The sequence below is a fragment of the Andrena cerasifolii genome, chromosome 9 (genome assembly GCF_050908995.1).
Source record: "Andrena cerasifolii isolate SP2316 chromosome 9, iyAndCera1_principal, whole genome shotgun sequence".
Lineage (NCBI taxonomy): Eukaryota > Metazoa > Arthropoda > Insecta > Hymenoptera > Andrenidae > Andrena > Andrena cerasifolii.
Window position 1 is genome coordinate 11,892,957 of NC_135126.1, and position 20,305 is coordinate 11,913,261.

General features: G+C 50.9%; 1 protein-coding gene across 18 annotated transcripts in view; it reads right to left on the bottom strand.

Annotated features, from left to right (window-relative positions):
* Positions 1–20,305, bottom strand: part of LOC143373266 (uncharacterized) — a 157,358-nt gene that overhangs the window by 96,340 nt on the left and 40,713 nt on the right. For 4 of the 18 annotated variants that reach the window (XM_076820339.1, XM_076820343.1, XM_076820338.1 and 1 more), the window contains exon 1: positions 4,552–6,242. The exons of 12 other annotated variants lie outside the window; for them this stretch is intronic. In XM_076820339.1, coding sequence (XP_076676454.1) covers positions 4,552–4,753 — 202 coding nt within the window. In that variant the 5' untranslated portion in view covers positions 4,754–6,242. Of the gene's footprint in view, positions 1–4,551; positions 6,243–20,305 lie in introns of those variants that run through there. 2 more of the 18 variants (XM_076820351.1, XM_076820342.1) reach the window with 1 other exon arrangement.

Below are 20,305 nucleotides of genomic sequence, written 5' to 3' on the forward strand. Positions count from 1 at the left end.
TGTTCCAAGAGTAATGGGTCGAATAAAAGGCTGCAATCGCCATTGAATCAGCGTGACTCGGTAGTCCTGCAGACCATCGACGAAGTCGATAGCATTAACGCAAGACCAACGATAGTCTGTTGTAATCGATTACCAAGGCGACCCGTAAATCGAAACGCTTGAACGAATCGAATTTATCGCCCGAAGAGAAACAGCAAAGATTAAATCGACTGAAATCACTGATCTCTCTCAAGGACGAAGATAAACGATCGTGCAGAAGCATCCCGAGTAATCCTCTAATTACTTTCAGCAGAGTGGTAGCCCGCAATTATGCGAACGAAGCCTGTGCATTTCCTAAGTAACCGGACCACGTGCAACGGACTGACAATCAACGCGAAGTCTTGGCGAGTCGTAAAATTACTGTAAAACGCTGACAAAGTGTGCTTGGTTCGCGCAACGCCAAGACGATGGTCGATTCCTTTGTCTCCGATTTTCGAGGCGACCCGCGAGTCGAAACGCTCCGACGATTCTAACTAGCAGGCACGAGGGGAACTATGAAACTCGCGTTGACTCGAAACGCGCCGATCCCTCTCGAGAAGGGAGAGAAACTAGCGTTCGAAACTATCGCGGGAGTGCAAAGTGAACGCCACCGGTGTCGCTGATGTAAGAGAACTTCAAAGTATAAAAGAACGAAATAGCGAATATATCGTTTTGAACCACCGTACATATTTCACGAGGAAGTAACGATGCGTCAACAGCAATATGTACATTCAAGACTGCCCCTCGGCAACGCAGTCGCCTCGAGGCTCCCTTATTTAGGCACCGTCGCAAAGCTCCTCGGAAAAGCTTGATTCATGAAATCCCCAAATCCGATCGCGCTTTCTTATTTCCAAGACTCTCCTCGACTGCAGCTAAATGACCGATTGGAAGCACATCGAAAGACAGTCGAAATCCCATATTCCTTACGCTGAAAAATAGGATTATGGCAGCGTTACCGTGGCCCAACTGCGGAGAACGGTGTCTCCATGTTTTAGTCGAAGTTTGTCCCATGCACGGGTAATTTCGTTTCGCGCTACTAAAGCGAGGCTCGTAACGATACTTTGTTAATAGTTAGAGCCTCGCCCACGGTACATGACCGATCGATCGAGCGGCGATGCGTCGGGCGGACTGCAACAATATCGAGAAACAATGTTTCCATTAATACAATTCCACGTCGCTAGTTTCTGCGTATACGCACGGGCCTCTCTTCGTCGAATTACAAATGCACATTTCTCTCGCGTGCATAATTTATGCGGCAGATCAACGTATCGCGATAAAAAGATTCGCGTCAAACGTTCGACGCGTTCCAGAACCGTGGAAATCCTTGGAAATGCATTCTTCGGAAAAGCGAGCACCAACTTTCGAAACGCTTAGCCGAGTGTTCGCTCCCTTAGTTGAGCAATTATGGAAAGTCTTGGGTCGAGTCCGCGGAATTAATTAACCTATTATTTCTAGGATCTCAGTGAAACTTTGCAGCTTTTTCTTCGCGGAGTAAGCTTGGATAGCGGTGCTTCACACCCGAATGGTTTGCTTCGGATGTTAAGAAAATGGGGAAACTGTGATTTCCACCTTTCTCGCGTTGCGCAACGGACGAATGTTGCGCGCACCTGCATTATCTCGTGATCTCATTGCCAGACTAATATCGACTGTCTATCGATCGGTTCAGTATATTGCAATTAATTTGCTTTCAACCGTTTCGGTATATTGCAACGAATTTGCTTGAAACCGAGCGAAACATTCGCGCGATATACGTCTCTATCTTTTTTTTTATTTCACAAACAACTGTCTTTCACTGGGTACCGGTTCGCGGTGTGACTAACGAATATTCAGCCGAATCACGAGAAACCGAGCGCAATTGGCGGCTGCTGGCTGTTTCGCAAGAGCGTAAAACGCGAATTCCATTTGGTTTTGCGGCGCCAGGCGATACGTTCCTCTTCTACCTTCTAGCTACGATGAAGAAAAAAAATATTCGAATGTACCGTGGCATGCATCGGCGAAAAAGCAGTAGAACGAGATTGAAAGGCCTGTGTACCTTGTGGCGCGCGAAACTGGACATTGTAACAAGGTTTCTGGTGGAGATTTCACGGTTGCATTCCTGTCGGCTCACCTGTCGATACGTCGAGGTATGACGAGGTGAAAGGGCGCCCCGATAATTAGCAAAACTGTCAGCTTGCAGGGGATATCAGCTCGCGTATCGTTCACGGGCTTAAAAAATGTTGCAGCTTTTTGAAAATAGCGTGCGCTCGGCACGGTGTCTGATTAAAAACGGTGCACCGTTGTGTTCGTCCCTTCCGCGGAGGATAGTGGAGCGGTGCAGAAATTGCTTCTGCATGCGGGCTCTCCATTAAACAAAACTGCACGTTTCTGGAGTTCTCCATTAAACAAGATTGCACGTTTCCAGACCACTGCTAGCCGAACATTAATCCGAGCAACGTTGTGATGTGGAGGCTATTAAAAACGGCCAGATTGTCCTAGTATGATAAGTGACCTAACTGTACAGCCAGAGGTCCAAGAAGAAAATATTCCCTCCGCGTTCCATAAACCTCGGCTGTCAACTTGTCAGTGTTAGAATAAAAAAAAAAATCAAAACAAAGGGAGCACCTTTATGGTAGCGTCAATTATAATCTTGGCAGGCGCCGATGGTAACACCGCGAACGAATGTCGGAACGAGCGCCATAATCGGTAGACAGGGTCAACGATGAATACGAATCGTAATGGTCTAATGGTGACTAGTGGAGTAACAATGTTTGACAGAGTCAAACGTAAGATGAAGAATGTTCAGGATATCTGAAGTTAAGAAACAGATAAACGTAATCTGCGACGAGTTCCATGTGCACTCAAACTTGGCTTAAAATTGCATCGATCACAATTAAAGGATTTCGATGGTAAACAGTAAAGTCTTAACAATGCAATGGAATTTCTCGATACCCTGCAACTCTCAGGCGAACTAAATTGAAAGACACGAAAAATGCCTGACAGCGTACAGCGACTTTTATGCCCGTCAGTCCAGAAATACGCGCTCTAAGAATCCCGTAAATATTTCGCAGGCGGGCGCATCCATAAAAGGAGAGCGATCGAACAGCGGGTTTAAAGGATCATGAATCGGAAATGCGAAACGGTTCGGAGACGTGCCGCGTCGCGTACGACTTCCGCTTTTATGGACCAGCAACGGGCAGGCAGCACCCTTGCTTTCCAATCTCGCGAGCATCGGGCTACGGTTTTTCTTGACGGAGACTAACGGTTCCCTTGTTGCAGCTCGGTGCGAGCTGGCAGCAAATTAAAAACCGAGGAAGGCGTTGTGCAAGCTGAATAGCTTATTGTGACGTTTCGACAGCTCGCAGATTTCGCGCGATTGCCAATAACAATATCCTCCGTGGAAGGCGGCAAAGGTTCGCAATGAAGCCGCGGGCGAGCATGCAAACGGACTTTTTTCAGCGGCAATTCTCGAGTATTCGCGGTGGAAAATTGTTCGCAACAGCTAACCAGGGTAAAAAGCACTCCAGCAGCATGAACGCCGCGTTACGGGTTTAAAGTGACGTAGCTTTCGCGGCTGAAAACTGGTTGCCAATGGAATCATCCAGCTTCCCCCGAATACACGTTCATTCTCTGGCGATGCAGTCCTGAAAGAAAAGCGACCCTATTCGCGATACATCTTGCTTCAACGTTTGGTATTGGCTGCAACCTTCAACGAGCTAATGAAGTGCCAAGAAATATGGCGCGACCATGGAACGAGCATCTCTTTTGCCTCCGAGTGCTGTGGTAAATTTCTCCACCGCGACAGTTGGCTGGAAATAATCGCGCGGAGAGATGTGCGGAGGATTATCAGCTGTGGTGAACGCGATTTAGCGATTTTTCGATGTACTCCCACAACGGATGCAAGCAATCCATTGTTCCAATTAAAAGTTTCTGCCATCCACTCCAATTACATTGCGAAGTGGACGGGCGATTTGTTAGAATAGAGAGGAGACCTGGGGATGGTTTGAAGAACGCTGCGCGGTTGCAGCAATGTTTGATAATGGAGCTTAAGTGGATGCTTCTGGGTATAGGTGGAGGAAAACAAATTCTCGGTCGAAAATGTAGAGTTACAGCAATAAACCCGACGCGATCAGAATGCAAGGAGATAATATTTGCACAGGCAAGTACAATACATAAGTCCCGGTGTATTTACCTACTCGTGCAACACACAGGGGCTGCACAACTAAGGTAAATATTTTTACAATACACATTGCTGCAATTCTTTGTTGCCGGTCTGAAGAAAACGAGCCAGCTGATAGATGTTTGAATAGTGCATGCATACTTCAAATTTAGGATTCACGCTTCGAACCAAACTGAACGGAGTGTGCATAGTACACACTGTACACTCCAACATTCTACAAAAACGTTTGTTTGGAGTAGAATGAGAAAGTTTGAATAGATTTCAGACCCCATGTTCTTTACGATTGCGCGCATTGTTTAAAGAAAAATTATACAACTTCGATATGAGCATAGCCTGATTACTTTGAGAAACGTCCCAATGAAACGAAGAAGACTTACATAGCCAGACGTTGCCACGAGGCGCGGTGTGGAGCAGGTTGAGGTGGAGGTTGAAATCCAGGCCAGCCAGGTCCTGCCGTAGGTGGGTGCTGTCCATGACGAGCGCCCTTTCCGGGAGCAGGAAGAGGTGGTCGCTACCCTCCGCGGGCCCCAGGGTTCGCGGCACGCCGAGCCCAAGAGGCCCAGAACGGGCCGTCAACATCCTACCGCTGCTACGATTCCCGAAGATCGCGTGGTCGCGCGATGGCGCATCCTCGGACCCGATTCCCGACACGCTGACAGTCGGAGTTCCCTCCCTCTGGTCGTTGATCAACGCTTGCCACCCCTTCTCTTGGCGTCCTGTATCCTTTTGCCGGTGCCCGGACACTAGCGCAGATCCAACGAGGCCAACACTGATGGGATCACTTGGTGGAATTGGGTGAACCACCCCTCGGCTGGAGGCTCAACGAGGGCGCACTCGCGACTACGCTGCTCTTCGGACTTGTATCCCATACACTTGGATGCTTCAGGGCACTTGGCGAATCTCACTGACAGTTCGATATCGATCGATATCTGTGGACGCTTGCCCCGGAAATTAGGAGGAATTGGCTGGCAACGAGAGTCCACCAAGCGAGGAAGACGCGCGCTTATTCCACCGACCCTCTCGCGGCGCTCTTCTCTTTCATCGCGCCCAGGCGCGTGCTGGTTCGCGTTGCAATTAATACGCGTCTAATTAACGGTCAGCACTTTTGTCGATCGCTAATTGCACGCCGTCTGGTCTCGCGTTTCAGGCGCTGACGGTTCGCTGGACTCGCGTGGCCCGAGCCTCGAAATTCTCTTCTACTCGCTGCTCCTCTCTGTTCTTCCCCCGGCGCCCTTCTTATCACTGTTTCCTCTGCTGATGGATCGCCGTGCCACGATAGAACGGGCGCATTGTACGCGCGGACGTATCGTTCGATCGGCTAGACGGGACGGGACGAATGTGCTCGCGATCTTCTGAGTCACTCGGTCAGTCAACTCTGCAGAGAGGCAGAAGAGAGACAAGGGAGGCAAGAAACGAGCGGTACACGCGAGGCGGCAAGAATTGACCGCGCGTACGAGTGGCCTCGTTGAATTCGTTTAAAAGGCGGGCGGGTTCGTTAAGAAGCCCGGAGAGGGTTGGGGACGTGCCTCGAACTGACGTGACCACGGCGATACACCAGGCGTAACCCCGACGATCGCGTGGCAGCCTTTGCTCGAGACGATTCTGGATCAAAGGCCACTAGGAGCCCAAAGGCTCTCTATGTGTGCCGTGTGCTCTCTGTGTCAGCTGTGTTTGCCAACAGACGTCCGCCAACGCAGGCGTACTCACGCCCCGATGAGTCTTCGATGCCACGGTACAGGGAATGATTCAACGCACTGCACTCTCAGAGGCTTCTGTCAGGTTTACGAGCACGTGCCACTGTAAAGGGTAAGGTGCAAGCCACCCACACACACACACAGACACAGACACAAACAACACGTACACTGTCAGCTATCGAATCGATTGACGTGCCCAGTGCCGATACGTGGAGTGGATCCAGCGAATTTCCGCGCAAATCGATCGACGAGGCACAGGGATTGTTGCGCGAGGAAACGCGATACAGGGCCCCCTGTCAATTGGACAGCTGAGCCGATGACAGATGGAGAGACTCGTGGTAACACGCCCGCACCGATCGTAACGCAATCCTTCGCGCGTGGCGGTCACCGTTCGACTGAATGACGCCGCGATGCAGCGCGGCCGCGAGCCGCACCGAGAGGCGCCGGAAAGACCCGAGCCACGCGCACCAGACACGATCGGCCGCGGATCAGACACACGGATTTTTCGTGTTTCAACGAGATTTAATTTCGGAGAAGGGGTGCACGTACGCCCCAAAAGTAATTCCTATTGAAACTCACCCCTCCTCGTCCGCGCGTAATTCTACTGAATCAATTTGCGCGCTCTCTCCTCGCTGTACGAGTAAAAATCTGCCGCCGAGTCGTCTCAATGCGCCCGCCGAGCAACGAGATATCTCTCTCATTCTCAATCGTCTGTTTCAGATTTTATTAAATTGAAAATTAATGAAACGTTTGACGAGGAGGCTCTATTTATGAAAAATCTGAGGTGATGGAACAATCGCAGCCAGTCAGATCTAATTAAAACACGGTCGATGCGAGACTATCAAACTTCCATCCAACGCGGATCATGAAAATTGCACAGAGCTTCTCGTATAAATGTGAACGGTTCTATTTTTGCTTCTGCTCGAATAATGGGGAAATTGCTCTTTTATGTCCATAATTCTGATGTGCTATTTAATTAAAGCTCCATTCTATTTTCTCGCTACTAATTCCACTTTTGTCACAGTCCAATTCCTAGCCATTCTCTTTATTAATATATCAATTGTACCGTATTAATCCCTTAATTATATTTTCGTTTATTTAATATAATAGGGTCGTTAACGTATTACCGTGGACGGAGATAAATAGCGATTGCTTCGGCGATAGCACAATCAAATGGTAATTGCCACCGTTTGCTGTATTCCAGAATGTAACAGTTAAGGAAGTGGTCGCGAACTTACAAGCATTAATGTACGTTGTAATATAATAAAGTAAATACATATTCATACGGTTAGCGCAACGAGCATACTTCCAGAAATTCTGCGTACTCACTGACTCGGTAAAGAAATTAACACTGTAACAAGGAGTCTTTTGCGAAGCCACGCGCTGCAGCGAGAGCATCGTATCGTTAAAGCTTATTGCATTTCAAGTACTCATCTCGGTGATCCTGAGGCTCGTAGGATCCCCAAGACTCCACTTCGGCGATCCTTACTCCCCTCGCAATAAAAGGATCTCCCAGTTCAAGTCTCTGGTATCCCAAGCGTCAGTAGCAAAACGGCCACCCTCGTCGTATCTTGAAATTGGTAGCCCAAATGAGACAAAACGTGGAGATTTCTTATGGTGCCTCGACTGATGACACGTGCACCCGGCGATTTTTCGGCCCAAGACAATGCGAGCGTCACGTTCTTGGAGCAGAAACGCGCGAAAGAACGTGGGAGGCGCTAGGCGGCCGAATAAGAAGGCCCGCAATGCGAGAAGATACCCCCCGACCGTAAGGAATGGCCAGCTGCGGTTAGCAATTTGCGCGAACCTCGCTTTTATAGCTAGAGAATGTTTCATGAAGCTGCACTGAAGCTATCCTGTGTAAGGTGATGATCGTTAGAACGTTTCCCAGAACGGACTTACGATCCAGAGACGTTCGGGAAAATAATACAAAGAGGAACGCGTGGGGTGGAACGGTCATTTTCAGCCCCATAAAGAACGATCGTAACGCTCAACGGTTGATCCGTTACTCTAGTCTCTGTGCGATCGGCCGGGTCACTTTTTCACCCAGCAAGTCTGCGAACTTCACGGTACCCTTCAATCTAATCGACGCAGAATCCGTTCGCCCGATTACACAGAGGATATTCCATTATTAAATCGATTTCGAACCCAGCGTGAATCGTTTACCACAGCTTCCGAAAGTTCAGAGTATCAGCTGCTCCCCAGAATTTCCAACAGAGTGGGAGTACAGTGAATCTAATTGAGCCTGACTGATCGACGCTAAGATACCGAAACTCGACCAATTATTCCCCCGAAATCCTCCGAAATGCCAGTTTCGACGATGCGTTCAGGTTTCGTGTTGTTCGGCTCGAAACCGACACAAGGAAGCGTTCCCTTAAAAATCCCGACCCCCCGAGGCTCCCACGGATGTCCGCGAAAAATTTCGACCGAGAAGTCAGACCGCCGTACTTCGCGATGCAGAAGTTCCGTCTTCGTATACTGTTACACGCGCCGCGCGGAGGCGCTCGGGCGCTTCTTGCGGCTTGATCTTCCGCGTGCGTGCTTCGTGTACGAAGTTGCTGAAATGGCGATCGATGCCCCTTTATGGGGACTAATATGCCAAGTCCACTGGCCAACCGGTCTAATACCAGCCGCTTCGTACATGGCACGATCGGACGAGACACGAGCCGCCCAGCCTCGAGAATCGAGAGGCAAGGGCGGTCGGATGATTGACAGAGATCCTTGCTTGTGTCTGCCTCGCGTATTTTGTCCCCGCGCCTGTCGGTCAGCTAGCTAATCGACGCTTCAGCTTCGGATACCGGTACTTACCTGCCAACGCGACTTCAAAGCTTCGTTAAACCGGGGAGAGATGAGAAAAGCGCTTTTCACAGTTGGCAACGTACTTCCAGGGCATCGAGTCATCAAAACAAGTGTACGCGAAGACAGAAAGCCTGTACTAGAGTCTCTCCCCCATTGACTTACGATCCTTTGTTCCAAGGTTCCCCATTTAGCATACAAGAGAGGTAACTGAACTCAACAGCTTATAGATAAACTGGTCGAATCCTCATGGCCGTTTCAACATTCGACATTTGAAATGCGAAGACGTTTACCTGCTAGGAATATCCTTCTCGACTGGCACGTTCGGAAGAATAGCTGAGAATAATCGACCAAGAAATTAGAAACCCGTTAACCCGCGATCCTCCCCCCGAGTCCCTGCATTCGCTGGGCGAATGCATGACGCGCTGGTGGATCAAACGATGCGGCCAGTCGCACAGAAAACTCGCCGCGCGAAGGATTAAATCATCGCTGGATCCGTGTACCAAGCGAGTCCGTTACTCCGTTGTCGACACATGATATTACGCCATTGTAATGCTCGATACGCGCGATCAGCCAGAAAAGGGACGCGGGTACGTGACGGCAATCCCGGAGACGAGCGACCCAAAAGTAGCTCCTGGTACCGTTCGTGTTAGTTACCATCTTTTTTGCCAGCAGCTCCGTCCGTAAGCAAAAATCTACTTCCTCCATCGGCGTAAGAACCGCGCCACACAGTCGTTTCACCTCGTCCGGGCGCAGCACGTTAAAACATCCAGCGTCGAGAAAAACGGCCCCTTCCGCGTGCAAAACGGTCCTGCGAAAATTACGTCACGTCCATGATTTCTCCTGCCCGACGAACGAACCCCGACCATTCGCGTGTCCAGTGTTTGGCAAGCTTCGACAATTAGATCGCAAGACCGCCTTTTCAGTGTGACTCCTTTGTCATATAAAGAGACGTTTTAATTCACAAGAGGAGCCAGATTCTTGTTTCTCGAATCTGTCATCTCTCCCCACGAATTCTCCAGGTCGAACTTAATTATCGCAATGTTACGCACTACTTCCCGGAGCTTAATTGTCAATCTAAGCAACCACAATAGCGGCCGTTCCTCGTTTCCTTTGAAGACATGTCGCAACTAAATCCCGCAATTCGTGGAGCACGCTGCGGGTTTTCGTGCCCCGGCAGGGTGATATACCTTGAAGGCGCTGCAGCATCCTCGGCACGGCTCTGTGACAACCCACATCCATTCTGATCAGAATCCAGCCGCGACGAACTGTTTCGTCCGACGAACACCCGCACACGTTCCCGCCGTGTTCCGCGCGCATTCCTCGGCGAAGGCGAGCAGGATTCTGCCAGAGACCGCGCGTTGACACGGAGGCGCATCTTCGCTGTCCGGCTCTCTCAGCTGACGCGAGGCTCATTAAAATAAAAAGGATTCTGATCTGGTCACGGTTGTCCGTGTTTCGCGGCGCGAGCAGATGGCACGCGGTGAAAGCGAGCACGAGGGGTATTTCAATGGAAACCGTCGTTGATACGGAATCCGCGTGGCGGCCAAGATAAATCGACGGCGATTTTTCTTACGCGGCCCGCGATCAACGAGAGTCAATTTCGCGGCTGTTCCACTGGCAAGAAGAAAAGCGCCGCGATACAGCGCGACGATTGAATTGTTTATCGCGAGGCGCGACGGCGTGTTCCAGTTAACCGCGATTTCCGTTGCTAATCGGAGGCTCGCGGCGCGCGATTCGATCCCGGCGGCGCCCTCGTTCATCCGGTTCAAAAACGAAAAGACAGACCGGGGGGGAAAATCGATGGTCGACGACCCAGTTTTATCAATAACATCGGCCCGTTTATCTTCAGATTACCGCGAGGACCGACCGAATTGGCACGGTCCGATGACCCACTAACGCTCCACCATACCGTCCGCGCTGCTAATCAGGATTAGAGGGAGTTAACTCAAACGCTGTCGCGTTATCCGATCCCGTTACACCTGATTCGTTTCGGTCAACCGATTCGCGCACGCGAGACTCCCTTCTTCTGGTCGATCGAATAAGGGTCACGCGAGAGTCGCCCCCGACTTCCCTTTGCTTCCAATTCACGAGACCTCTGAGGTACCATCTTCGCCAGCATCCTGCGGATCGTATTATTATTTGAGACGAACGTTCGGCAACGAGGTGTACAGCGCACGCAGCGTGTTCTCTCAATTATATCAAACACACCGTAATATCCTGTTTCCCCGCACCAACAAATATCCTTCTACCTATGACGAGTAGAACAAAAGAAACACAGCCGATCGAACGTAACGCCCAGCCGAGTCGGTCCGCGAATTCTCGTCCATGCAAACTGGCCTGGGTCGCCTAGGCAAAACGCGTTTACGTCTGGAGAATTGGGTCGGGGCGTGGATTCCTGGAAGGCGCGAAAGGAACGCAAATAATTCCGTTTAGACGCTCGTTCCCGGATCGCGGGCTCGTCCAGGGGCAATAACTTCGTTCCGCTGCAATAAATATCTCGACTAGGGGGCTCGAAGGCACCGGGGCGACGAGGAAGACGCCCAGCTTCTTTATTATTTCTTTTCCTTCTCTCTCTCTCTCTCTCTCTCTCTCTCTCTCTCTCTCTCTCCCTCGCGTTTATTCGCTCTCCGTCGAGCTGGTCGAAAGCTTCCGCGAAGCGATTTCTTGCCACTGTGCAAATTAAATGGCCGACCGGTGGCCGGCGAAAGTGGAACAGCCAGGACCGAGGAAAAACGATCTTCCGCGAACGGCGGCACAGAATCACGAGCACACGCTAAAAGATCGCGAGGAGCCGATAAGAAACGGAAGTCGCCGGATATGCGCGACACGACGCCTGACGTCGAATCGCGCCGGGGGGTGGTCGGGGTGGTGGGATTCGTTGGTTAAACGCGCTCCTCATGATTTCTGCTCACGATCTCGCAGCCTTTTATTCCCTCCCTCCCCTTCTCGCTCTGCGGAGAAGTGGCGCACCGTGGATCCTCCTGATATAACCCGAAACGGAGCAGAATCGACGCTCCTGGCGCGTCCGCGCGGCGTTTCGCCTCGAAGGTTAGCGTAACGAATAAAAGCTCGAGGAGTTCAAATAACTTCGCGAGCAAAGATTCTTTGGCCAAGGACGGAAGCAGCGGCGACGAAGCTCGAAGGATTTGGTTTACAAGCCACGTTTGTTGGCTCGGCATCACGTGTGCCAAAACCGAGCGACCCAGCAATCAGTTGCCCCGTAAGTTACTGTACATCTCGTTGAGAACGTTCCTACGCGGTGTATAATTGTATCGAGAGGGTAATCGATATTTCGCGAGGCAAGCGCGGGCGTTTCTTCTCGCCGTAATCTGGCCGGATTTGCCGGACGGGCCCGTTTACAGTTTCTCGTTTCAATAAAAAGCTTGTACAACCGCGGAGCGGTGTGCCTCTTGGAAATTCAACGAGGGTAGCCGGCAATAGCGCGGACTGTCGTCCCTGTGTGCCTAATCTCGGGTAATTAATACAAGGTATAGCGTCGCGCCCCGCTCCACGCCGTATCTCGACGGACCAGCGAGCACTCGTCGAGAGTTGAATCAGCGAGAACGATAATCGCGGCGGGAGCAGATAGGCGGAAAATTATATAAACAATTCTACGGATTGCTTAACCTGAATCTAAGCTTCCACGAAACTTTCACCGGATTCCGATCAATTATTCAACCAAAAGGAAGTAAGTTGCAGGCTCCAAGCGTGCTAACCGATTGTCGAGGAACTCGAGCGATATCCATGAAAGCAGCAATGATGGATTCCGCTACTCTAACTATAATCTACCATAATCCAGATAATGGCTTTTTGATGAGCAACAGTGTTAACCGCGGAACAAGATCCATGTTAACTCTTGACAGGGGCCAGTCTTTGATCTTCTTTCTTGGAGAGAGGATTAAAGGATCGGACCGAGGTGGCGGCCTCGTTAATTCCATCTTCCCGATTAAATTGCCCTGGCTGCCGCGGTTGGCTAGCTCGCCTCTGTACCCGACTTTTATCGCCAAAAAGTCTCCGCCACGGACTCCGCGCGCCCGCTTTAAAACATCCTGACGCGCTGCACAGTGATCTCGATCGCGTGGACGGCTGCTCGAATTGATGGCAATCAGTTCGCGCGGGAGCTTAAAAAGATGGATAAAGTCCTCTGGGGACGCGGTGGGATCGAATTACGAACGAAACCCGGAATTTGATCACCGCCAAACACAAAGCGACAGGTCGTTACGTTTGACGAACAGCGAAACGACCCTGCGGAGATTTCCCCCAATATTCCCTATCCCCTGTCCGTTTATTCCAGATTCCAGTCCCCCGAATGATCTGCGATCGCCACATGGCTTCGGGTCGCCTACCGGATGCGCGTGAGTCAAATGAAATAATTCGCTAAACATCGTAACCGCGAGCATTCCGAGCAGGATGTAGGCGTGACCGATGCTGGCTAACCCTCTCAGGCTTTCACCGAACCAGAAGACTTACACTCGGGCTGAAAAGTCTGGGATCGCCTTTTGCTACACGAGATGTTAGATAATAAGTTTCTCGGCGCTAATCTAATGCTGGCCAGAAGAAAGTTTAAAAGTGATATCACGGTGGTAGCATGGGGTCCATTGCGGGGTCCAGAGCTCTAGCTGGTGCTAGGTAGGAAGCTAAAGAAGGAGCGTGCTAGGAGAGGAGGATAATCTACATCCTCCGCTTCCAGTTCGTTTCGAGGTCTCGTTAATCGCGGCTACCGAACAGGAGCACGCTTCCCCGAACGGGATGTAAATCGTTGCTAATTACAAGGTAATCGAGGCGGGGACAAGGATCGCCGTGATCGAGGAAATTCATCGAGTTCGTTGATTAATCGGGGCCCGTATCTCCGGCGAGTTCATTAGCGGCGGCTATGGACGGGAAGGCGCGAGAATCCCATGGCAGCGGAAGGATAATAAAAGGGATGTTCACGTGGGGAACACGGTGCAGCCTGACCTAGATGAAAGATTCGATCGATGAACGGCATCCTTTGGCTCGCACGGACACCAGGCCATGAACGCCACGGGGAAAAAAGGAAAACGCCAGACGTGCTCGACTGGTCCTGTGCCTCCTCGTCCACGAGATCGATGTGACTCCTGCAGAAAGATGCAGATTACGCGCGTCGCCGAACAGACAACAGTGTCTTCTCCTTCTGCACGCTGCATCGCGATAAGAAGATGCTTGAATTTATCGTACACGCGGGGAAACATCCCCAGCAGTGTACTGTGAGAACAATTGGCCGCTAAGTCTGTGGACTTCTGTCCCAAATTATTGGGAAGTGCGATAAGGGAACGCAGCCGGAGGCTAAGGTGGTTACGTGCTACCCAGAAAATCAAGGTCTGCTCGGCCACGACCAGAGTTCCTCGAAAAGGGACGAGAGGGCACGGCCCGATCTCGAGACGAGATGTCTCGAGCGAGCCGAGAAAGAAACTCTCACCTCGCGTTTGCATTGGAGCACGTGACACGAGGCGCGACAACACGCGATTCCCTGGCCACTTTCCTCTCTTTCCGTTCGGCGCGTCGCGTCGCGGCTCGGGCTCAATTGCCCCTCGCCACGCTTAATTAACGCCACGTGTCTTCTGACGCTCCTTTTTTTTCTTGCAGTCGCCAAACGGCTTTCGTCTCATCTTTAAAGAAATTCGCTCATCATCGCGGCGCGAATGTCTGTTTACAATCTTTCAAGCATCACATTCGGATCTAAATTCGCCCTCATTTTTAAGGGAGCTAATAAACGTCCCCGTGATTTTCTGGATATCCAGCAGCTCCCGAGGTACTCGACAGCGTATACTCGTAAACACGGAGGAAATTGTACCCTAGTATACGGATTAAGGCTGACAAGCAGTGGCTACGTACGTAGGTACTTACACGAGCTGTATTCCAGTTCAAGTCTTACACGTGGGGGGGCTTCCCATCAACCACTTCACCGGGTCAAAGTACACCGTGCGCCATTGTTAAACCAAAGGATCCGCTCGGCGTTTCGCGTGCCTCGTTCAGCCCGGGAAAGCCCATTCGCTCTAAATAATGCAGATGCGTGCGCGAATGCTTTCGTATGGAAAGTCTGACGACCGATAAGTATTCCGTGTGCGCCTGCTTGACAGATAACTCCGACAGATCCCCCGACGAGGGAGCCAGACACTGGTGCGCTACGCTTTCGATAGACACTCGCGAAATAAATCAAACCAGCCTATGCAAAGTCACGAGATCGAGGCTCGTGCGATTCTTCGCGTACCAGCAAAGAAAACCCTGTCCCCGGGGACGGTGCACACGTGTATCCACAATAAATTGTTGAGACGTTAGAGTAGTCGAGGAGTAGCGAGGGGAGTGGGCCATTAAAAATTCAATACGAGACCGTGTACACGCAACCAGGGCGGAGGAGAGGCAATAACTGACGCGGGATCACCATAAATTTCTCATACACCGCTACCAATTTCCCGTTTCGTCGAAGCACCGATACGTCCCCGATTCTATTAAAAGTAACGCGATGGTAGTTTATGTCTCCACGCGTCTTGGGTGCAGAGGCGTTATTTTCCAGCTGGATCCGTGACACCGTTTCGCGTCGCGTTCTCGGAGCAGCGACTCATCGGGACACCCACCCGTCGATTCGTTAACAAATTTCATCTCCACTCGCGCGATTAATTGAAATGCGCGGGGCGCTGATTGGAAAGCAGTGAAAAGGACTAATTAATATCATTACAGGCGGTGCGCAATTTTATTGTCCATCGGGCCGGAACGAAATGACGAGCGTTTGTTTGCCAGCAAATGACACTGATCTAACGAGAGAGCCGAGGGGTAACGGAACGCGTCAAATCATCGGCGAGCGGTGTCGTGTAGCGCGTCTCCCGTGCCTCCGCGACATTTACATCTAAATTAACCAGAGAGGCTCGATATGCGTGGAAATTGGACAGTCGCATCGATGGAGAACCTAACAACAACGGTGGGCATCACACTTTCAAATTAAACCCTCGACATCGTCCGATGAGAAGCTCGCGTGACGTTCGAGCCGGATCGATATTAGTTAACAATCCGCGCGGCTCTGTAAGCAACCAAGTGACAAATAATCGAGTCGACCACCCCGCAGGGACCTCGCGAACTCGGATTTCACGTTCACGAACCAATACCTGTGTACAGTGTACAGGTTGTTTTATCGACTTCCTGCTGCACCTGTGCTACTGCCTTCCACTTTGACGTCGCGGTATGTTAATTCCCGTCTTTCTACTTGGGTTGGGCTTTTGCGCCATCCAGACAGCCTAATCGGAAGCAATTAGGCGCATCGTTCTAAATTACCTCCTCGATCGCGTCCAACTGGGAATGTCAAAAGAATAGGAAACGGCGACCCACTTCGGCCTCATCCGTTGTGAAGTGGATTCGTGGTTCATTGTACAAATTACTGTATCATTATTGACGGTAAGCGTGTCAGGAAAGAACAAAGCATTATTGCCATCTACGCGCTCGATTGACTGCTGCGAAATTTCCGACCTCTCAAACTCCAACGCATTCGTAGACACTGCAACTGTTTGCTCGTTGAAATTTTTTTATACAATTCCTGCGACACCTCTTCATAAAAAAAAATGAACGTTATTTCAAGCGTGTGCTTACTCAGGCGATATTAAGTTCGGTCTAACCCGCAACATGTTTATGAGCATGCCCGTGAACGGAGGCAATAAAGAAGAAACTCCCGACAACTTTTAACGCTCGATATATAAATCGGAGGCACAATATCGTGAATAATGCATCGTGTCTGACGCGCGAGTATCAGAGAGATACGCCTCGCCTGCGGCTGAAACGGCGATCGATGTTTTCTGCCAGCCACGTGGGCCGATAATAAATAAACAATAGAGCGCTGCATCTGATCGCTAGGATCCTAATTGGAGGGATTGATTATCGGGTCCCTAGTATCCATCGCGGCGAACTGGCTACTCGTTTCATCGTTCACCGAACAACGAAGAGCCTTAAACAAGTGTTGCATCAAACACGAGCGACCATCCCGCGCAATTATGATCGGAAACGTCGTGCTAGCTGTTCACACCTCTGACTGCCATGCGGCGGAGTTTATAATCGGTCGTCCTTCGCATGGTCACTCGAGATATTACTCATTAACAGGCTCGAATTACGCATTCTTTTCCTATTACTCGACACACTCTCTCCGCGTTGCTACAGCCTGGCGGTGTTGGGTGTAGGGAACTCGATTCCATTTCAAATGTGTTCAATACGATTCATTATCGTCTACCTTCCCACGAAACACTATTTCCTTTCGACCTCCCGGCACATTCAGACCTAGAGCAGCTCAGCTGCGCGCCAGAAACAGACTCAAGTCTCTGCAACGACTTGTAAACGAAGATAAGACTCTCCAGATCAAAACATCCCGCGGAACTAACCATCATCGCGCCCCAGTCGAAGACTCTCGTCGTGGAAGAGCCGTGGAGTGTTTGCACCGGTTGGAAAGGCGCGAGTGTCAACGAACCATGGAGTGGTCGAGGCGCGAGCACATGGTTACTGGGCGTCGCGATAAACCTGGCCGGATGTCGCGGACGCGAGCGTGCTCGAGCGGCACCCGATGATCCTAGCGCTAATGAAGAGGAGCCACCTAAAAAGCAGGGGAACAAAGATCCACGGTCGCCTAGACGCCGTGCACGACGCCGCGGGTCTTGCCGTTGCGCGGCTTTTCCTATGCAAAAGGAAACGGGCGAGGGTTGCCAGGGTGACGCCAGCCGGCGCCCGTCCAGAAGGGTCGATACGACCACGTCGACGTCACCGATTCGTTTCACGTACGCTCCGAGACCCCCACGAGGCGTTTGTTTACCCACCGATGCATCCTCGAGAAACGAACACGACTCCCCGAATTCATCTTAGTCGCGACCCCGCAGATTTTTCTCGACCTAGTGCAGAGAACGTTGCGGAGAAGATTGATATGGACGAGCGTACTCCCAGGAGGTCTTAGGAAGATGGAGTGGTCAGGATTTTCATCCCCGAGACAACCTCTGTTTAATTAAAGGAATCAGGGACCGGGAAACGAGAATTGCGGGGAATTGTGCAACGCGTTCACTCCGATCGTAGGAAACGGGGCAGAGGGTTTAGTCCACGGGCAATTTGATTTCGTCAGGGTACCGAGAAGGCTGTTCACTTACGTTCGCACAAATCCGTGGTGGATTGAAGTCCAGACCGCTAGGCAATACCGGCGCGTTCGATGGAACGGTGAATTTGTTGCGCAAACGAGCCACGAACCGAGTAATTCCGACAATTGGAGGCAAAAAACCGGGCTAATCGCGGCGGAAGTACCGATCATGCACGGGGTTTACAACCGGCGGGCACGTCCCAGTAACCCGCGAAATGCGCCTAACAACGAGAAAGAGTGGTATTGTTACGACTTACGGGGAAGCATAAAGATAATATCCGACTTTATCGACACCGTCGATCCGTATCTCGACGGTGTTCGCTCGGTGCGTTCCCCATTGTCGTATTTACAATACGCCCGTCTCTGCGCGGACTCTATTGTTCGGGGAAGGAAAAAGCGACGTTAATTTTAACATACATCTATTTCTACAATATAAGCAAGACTTTCTCTTCGAAACGATCGTACGAAGTGGAACGCTGCAAGGCTGATCTACGCGGTCATCAGATAAAAACTCTTTTAAGTGGAGAGGAAAAAGAAAAGGGAGTCCGGGATTTAAGGTCAGATAAAGCGGGACGAACTGCGATGCCAGTCGTAAAGCTCAGCTGGAACCGAGTACCCTGGATCCACCTGCGCCGCCATTTACGCAAGAGAACCTGGCAGAAGGAAGACAAGGTCGAGAACAATGCTCGTTCGTGCCGAACGATCGGCCGGAGCTTGTGATGAACGTCCACTTGTTCTTGGCGAACGGTAACAGCGGAGGGGGGTCAGGTTTTTACTTGTGGAAAAGGATCGTAACGTCTCGGCTTGTATACGGGACCCTGCCATCGTTCGTCATCTCCGTAGAATCCCGAGCACCGTGGCTGCTCCAACAATTAGAGGAGGAAGAGTCGTTCGTTAAACCCGCAGCTCGGGGCTACATTAAACAGACACCGTGCTCCAAAGTCTGGGCCACGGAATGGCTAACAGCAGCGACTGGGTCAAAACAGTCTGGGGGTTCGAATGTTTACCCGTAAGAAGCGACCGACGAGAAATGGCGCACAGGGGTGCCGTAAACTTGGTCCTGCTGCTGCTGGCGGCTCCGAGTAGATGTGCCTGTTCATGAGTCAGGCGGAAGGAGAGCTGGCTTTTGGTGCTGGGAAAACGGTGATAGCGGTACCCCGCGATGCTATCGTAGAAATTGCTCAACTTCGTGATTCACTCTGCTGTAGGGTGAATCATTCTGGGGCAGAGGGTGGAGGCTTCTATTCACGCATCAAATAAGTCGATCTAGGATTGAATGAACCACTTTTCTTCGATGGAAATTAACTCTTCACCTCACAGTTTGGTATTCAGATGGCGCTCGGTTCGTTTTCCGCTGTGACTCTGGTGACCAGTGGCGTCGTACTGAGAAACTGTGATCCAAATATTTCACACTGATAAAGTTTTAATCAGCGTGGAAGTTTCTCGCGAACGAGTAGAGACAGCACGAACAGACGCTCTTTGTACCGCGCTTCGTCGTTTTACTTAGCAACGGATGAATTAAAGAGGGGCTACAGCCCGTCCCAGTTTCCATAGCCCGCACTGGTGGCTCATACGTGAGACGCAATCGTATCGAAGTGGAATAAGATTTTCGTGTTCCGACGCGTGCCAAGTGCAGCACACCCTCCCTATTCTCCTTGCCCTGTGCAGCTGGCCATGCTGCACCGCCCTAGTTACGGTGCTCGCTGAAAGTGTAACTAATTAGACGCTTTCGAAAGTCGCCGCAATGTAACAATGTTTTATCGGCCCGGCCGGCGAGATGCAGACACTTACAGGCTATCTTTGTTCGCCCGTTAAACAGTGAGAGAAGCACGCGATGAACGGACCGTGAAATCTGGCTCTCGTTCCATCGATTCCCGGATGGATCACGAAGCTCGTTTCGTTTCGTCCGCAACAAGAAAGGAAAAAGCTGTCGAATCCGCGCGCAGCGTGTGCGGAACGCGAAAACCCGTTCGTGCAATGAAAATGAATTACACGGGGTGAGCCAAACGAAGGGTAATCTAATTGGAACGCGTCTCCAAAGGGAGAGAAAATACGCAGAAGTTCGACCGGTGTAAAGGTTGGATGGAACAGTGTCAAGGCGACGCATAAGTTGATGCGGGACTAGCGGCGCAATCTACGTCGTGACTAAACGAATCGGGACGAAGTAGTGCGTTAGAGGAACGTCCCAACTCGATCACCCTGTATTTAACGTCCCTCCATTCAAACATTAGGATGGCACGACAATAAACTCCCCATCATATTAATATCGTGTTACGCAATGATCAATGTAAAAGAAATTCTTCTCAAGTGTCTGTCAGCCGTGTGGCATGGATAGCAGCTAATGGAACTGGCCCTGATAGAATATGATCGATTCGAACGGTCGGAAGGTGTGGAATCGGGAGGCGCGTGTATGGAAACCGTGAGCCATCCGCAGGGTTCCCATGGCGCATGTGCGATTAAACGCACTGGAACAGGAGGAGACGCGGAAGAATACCACCTATTATCGATCGTACGCAGCTTCGACTT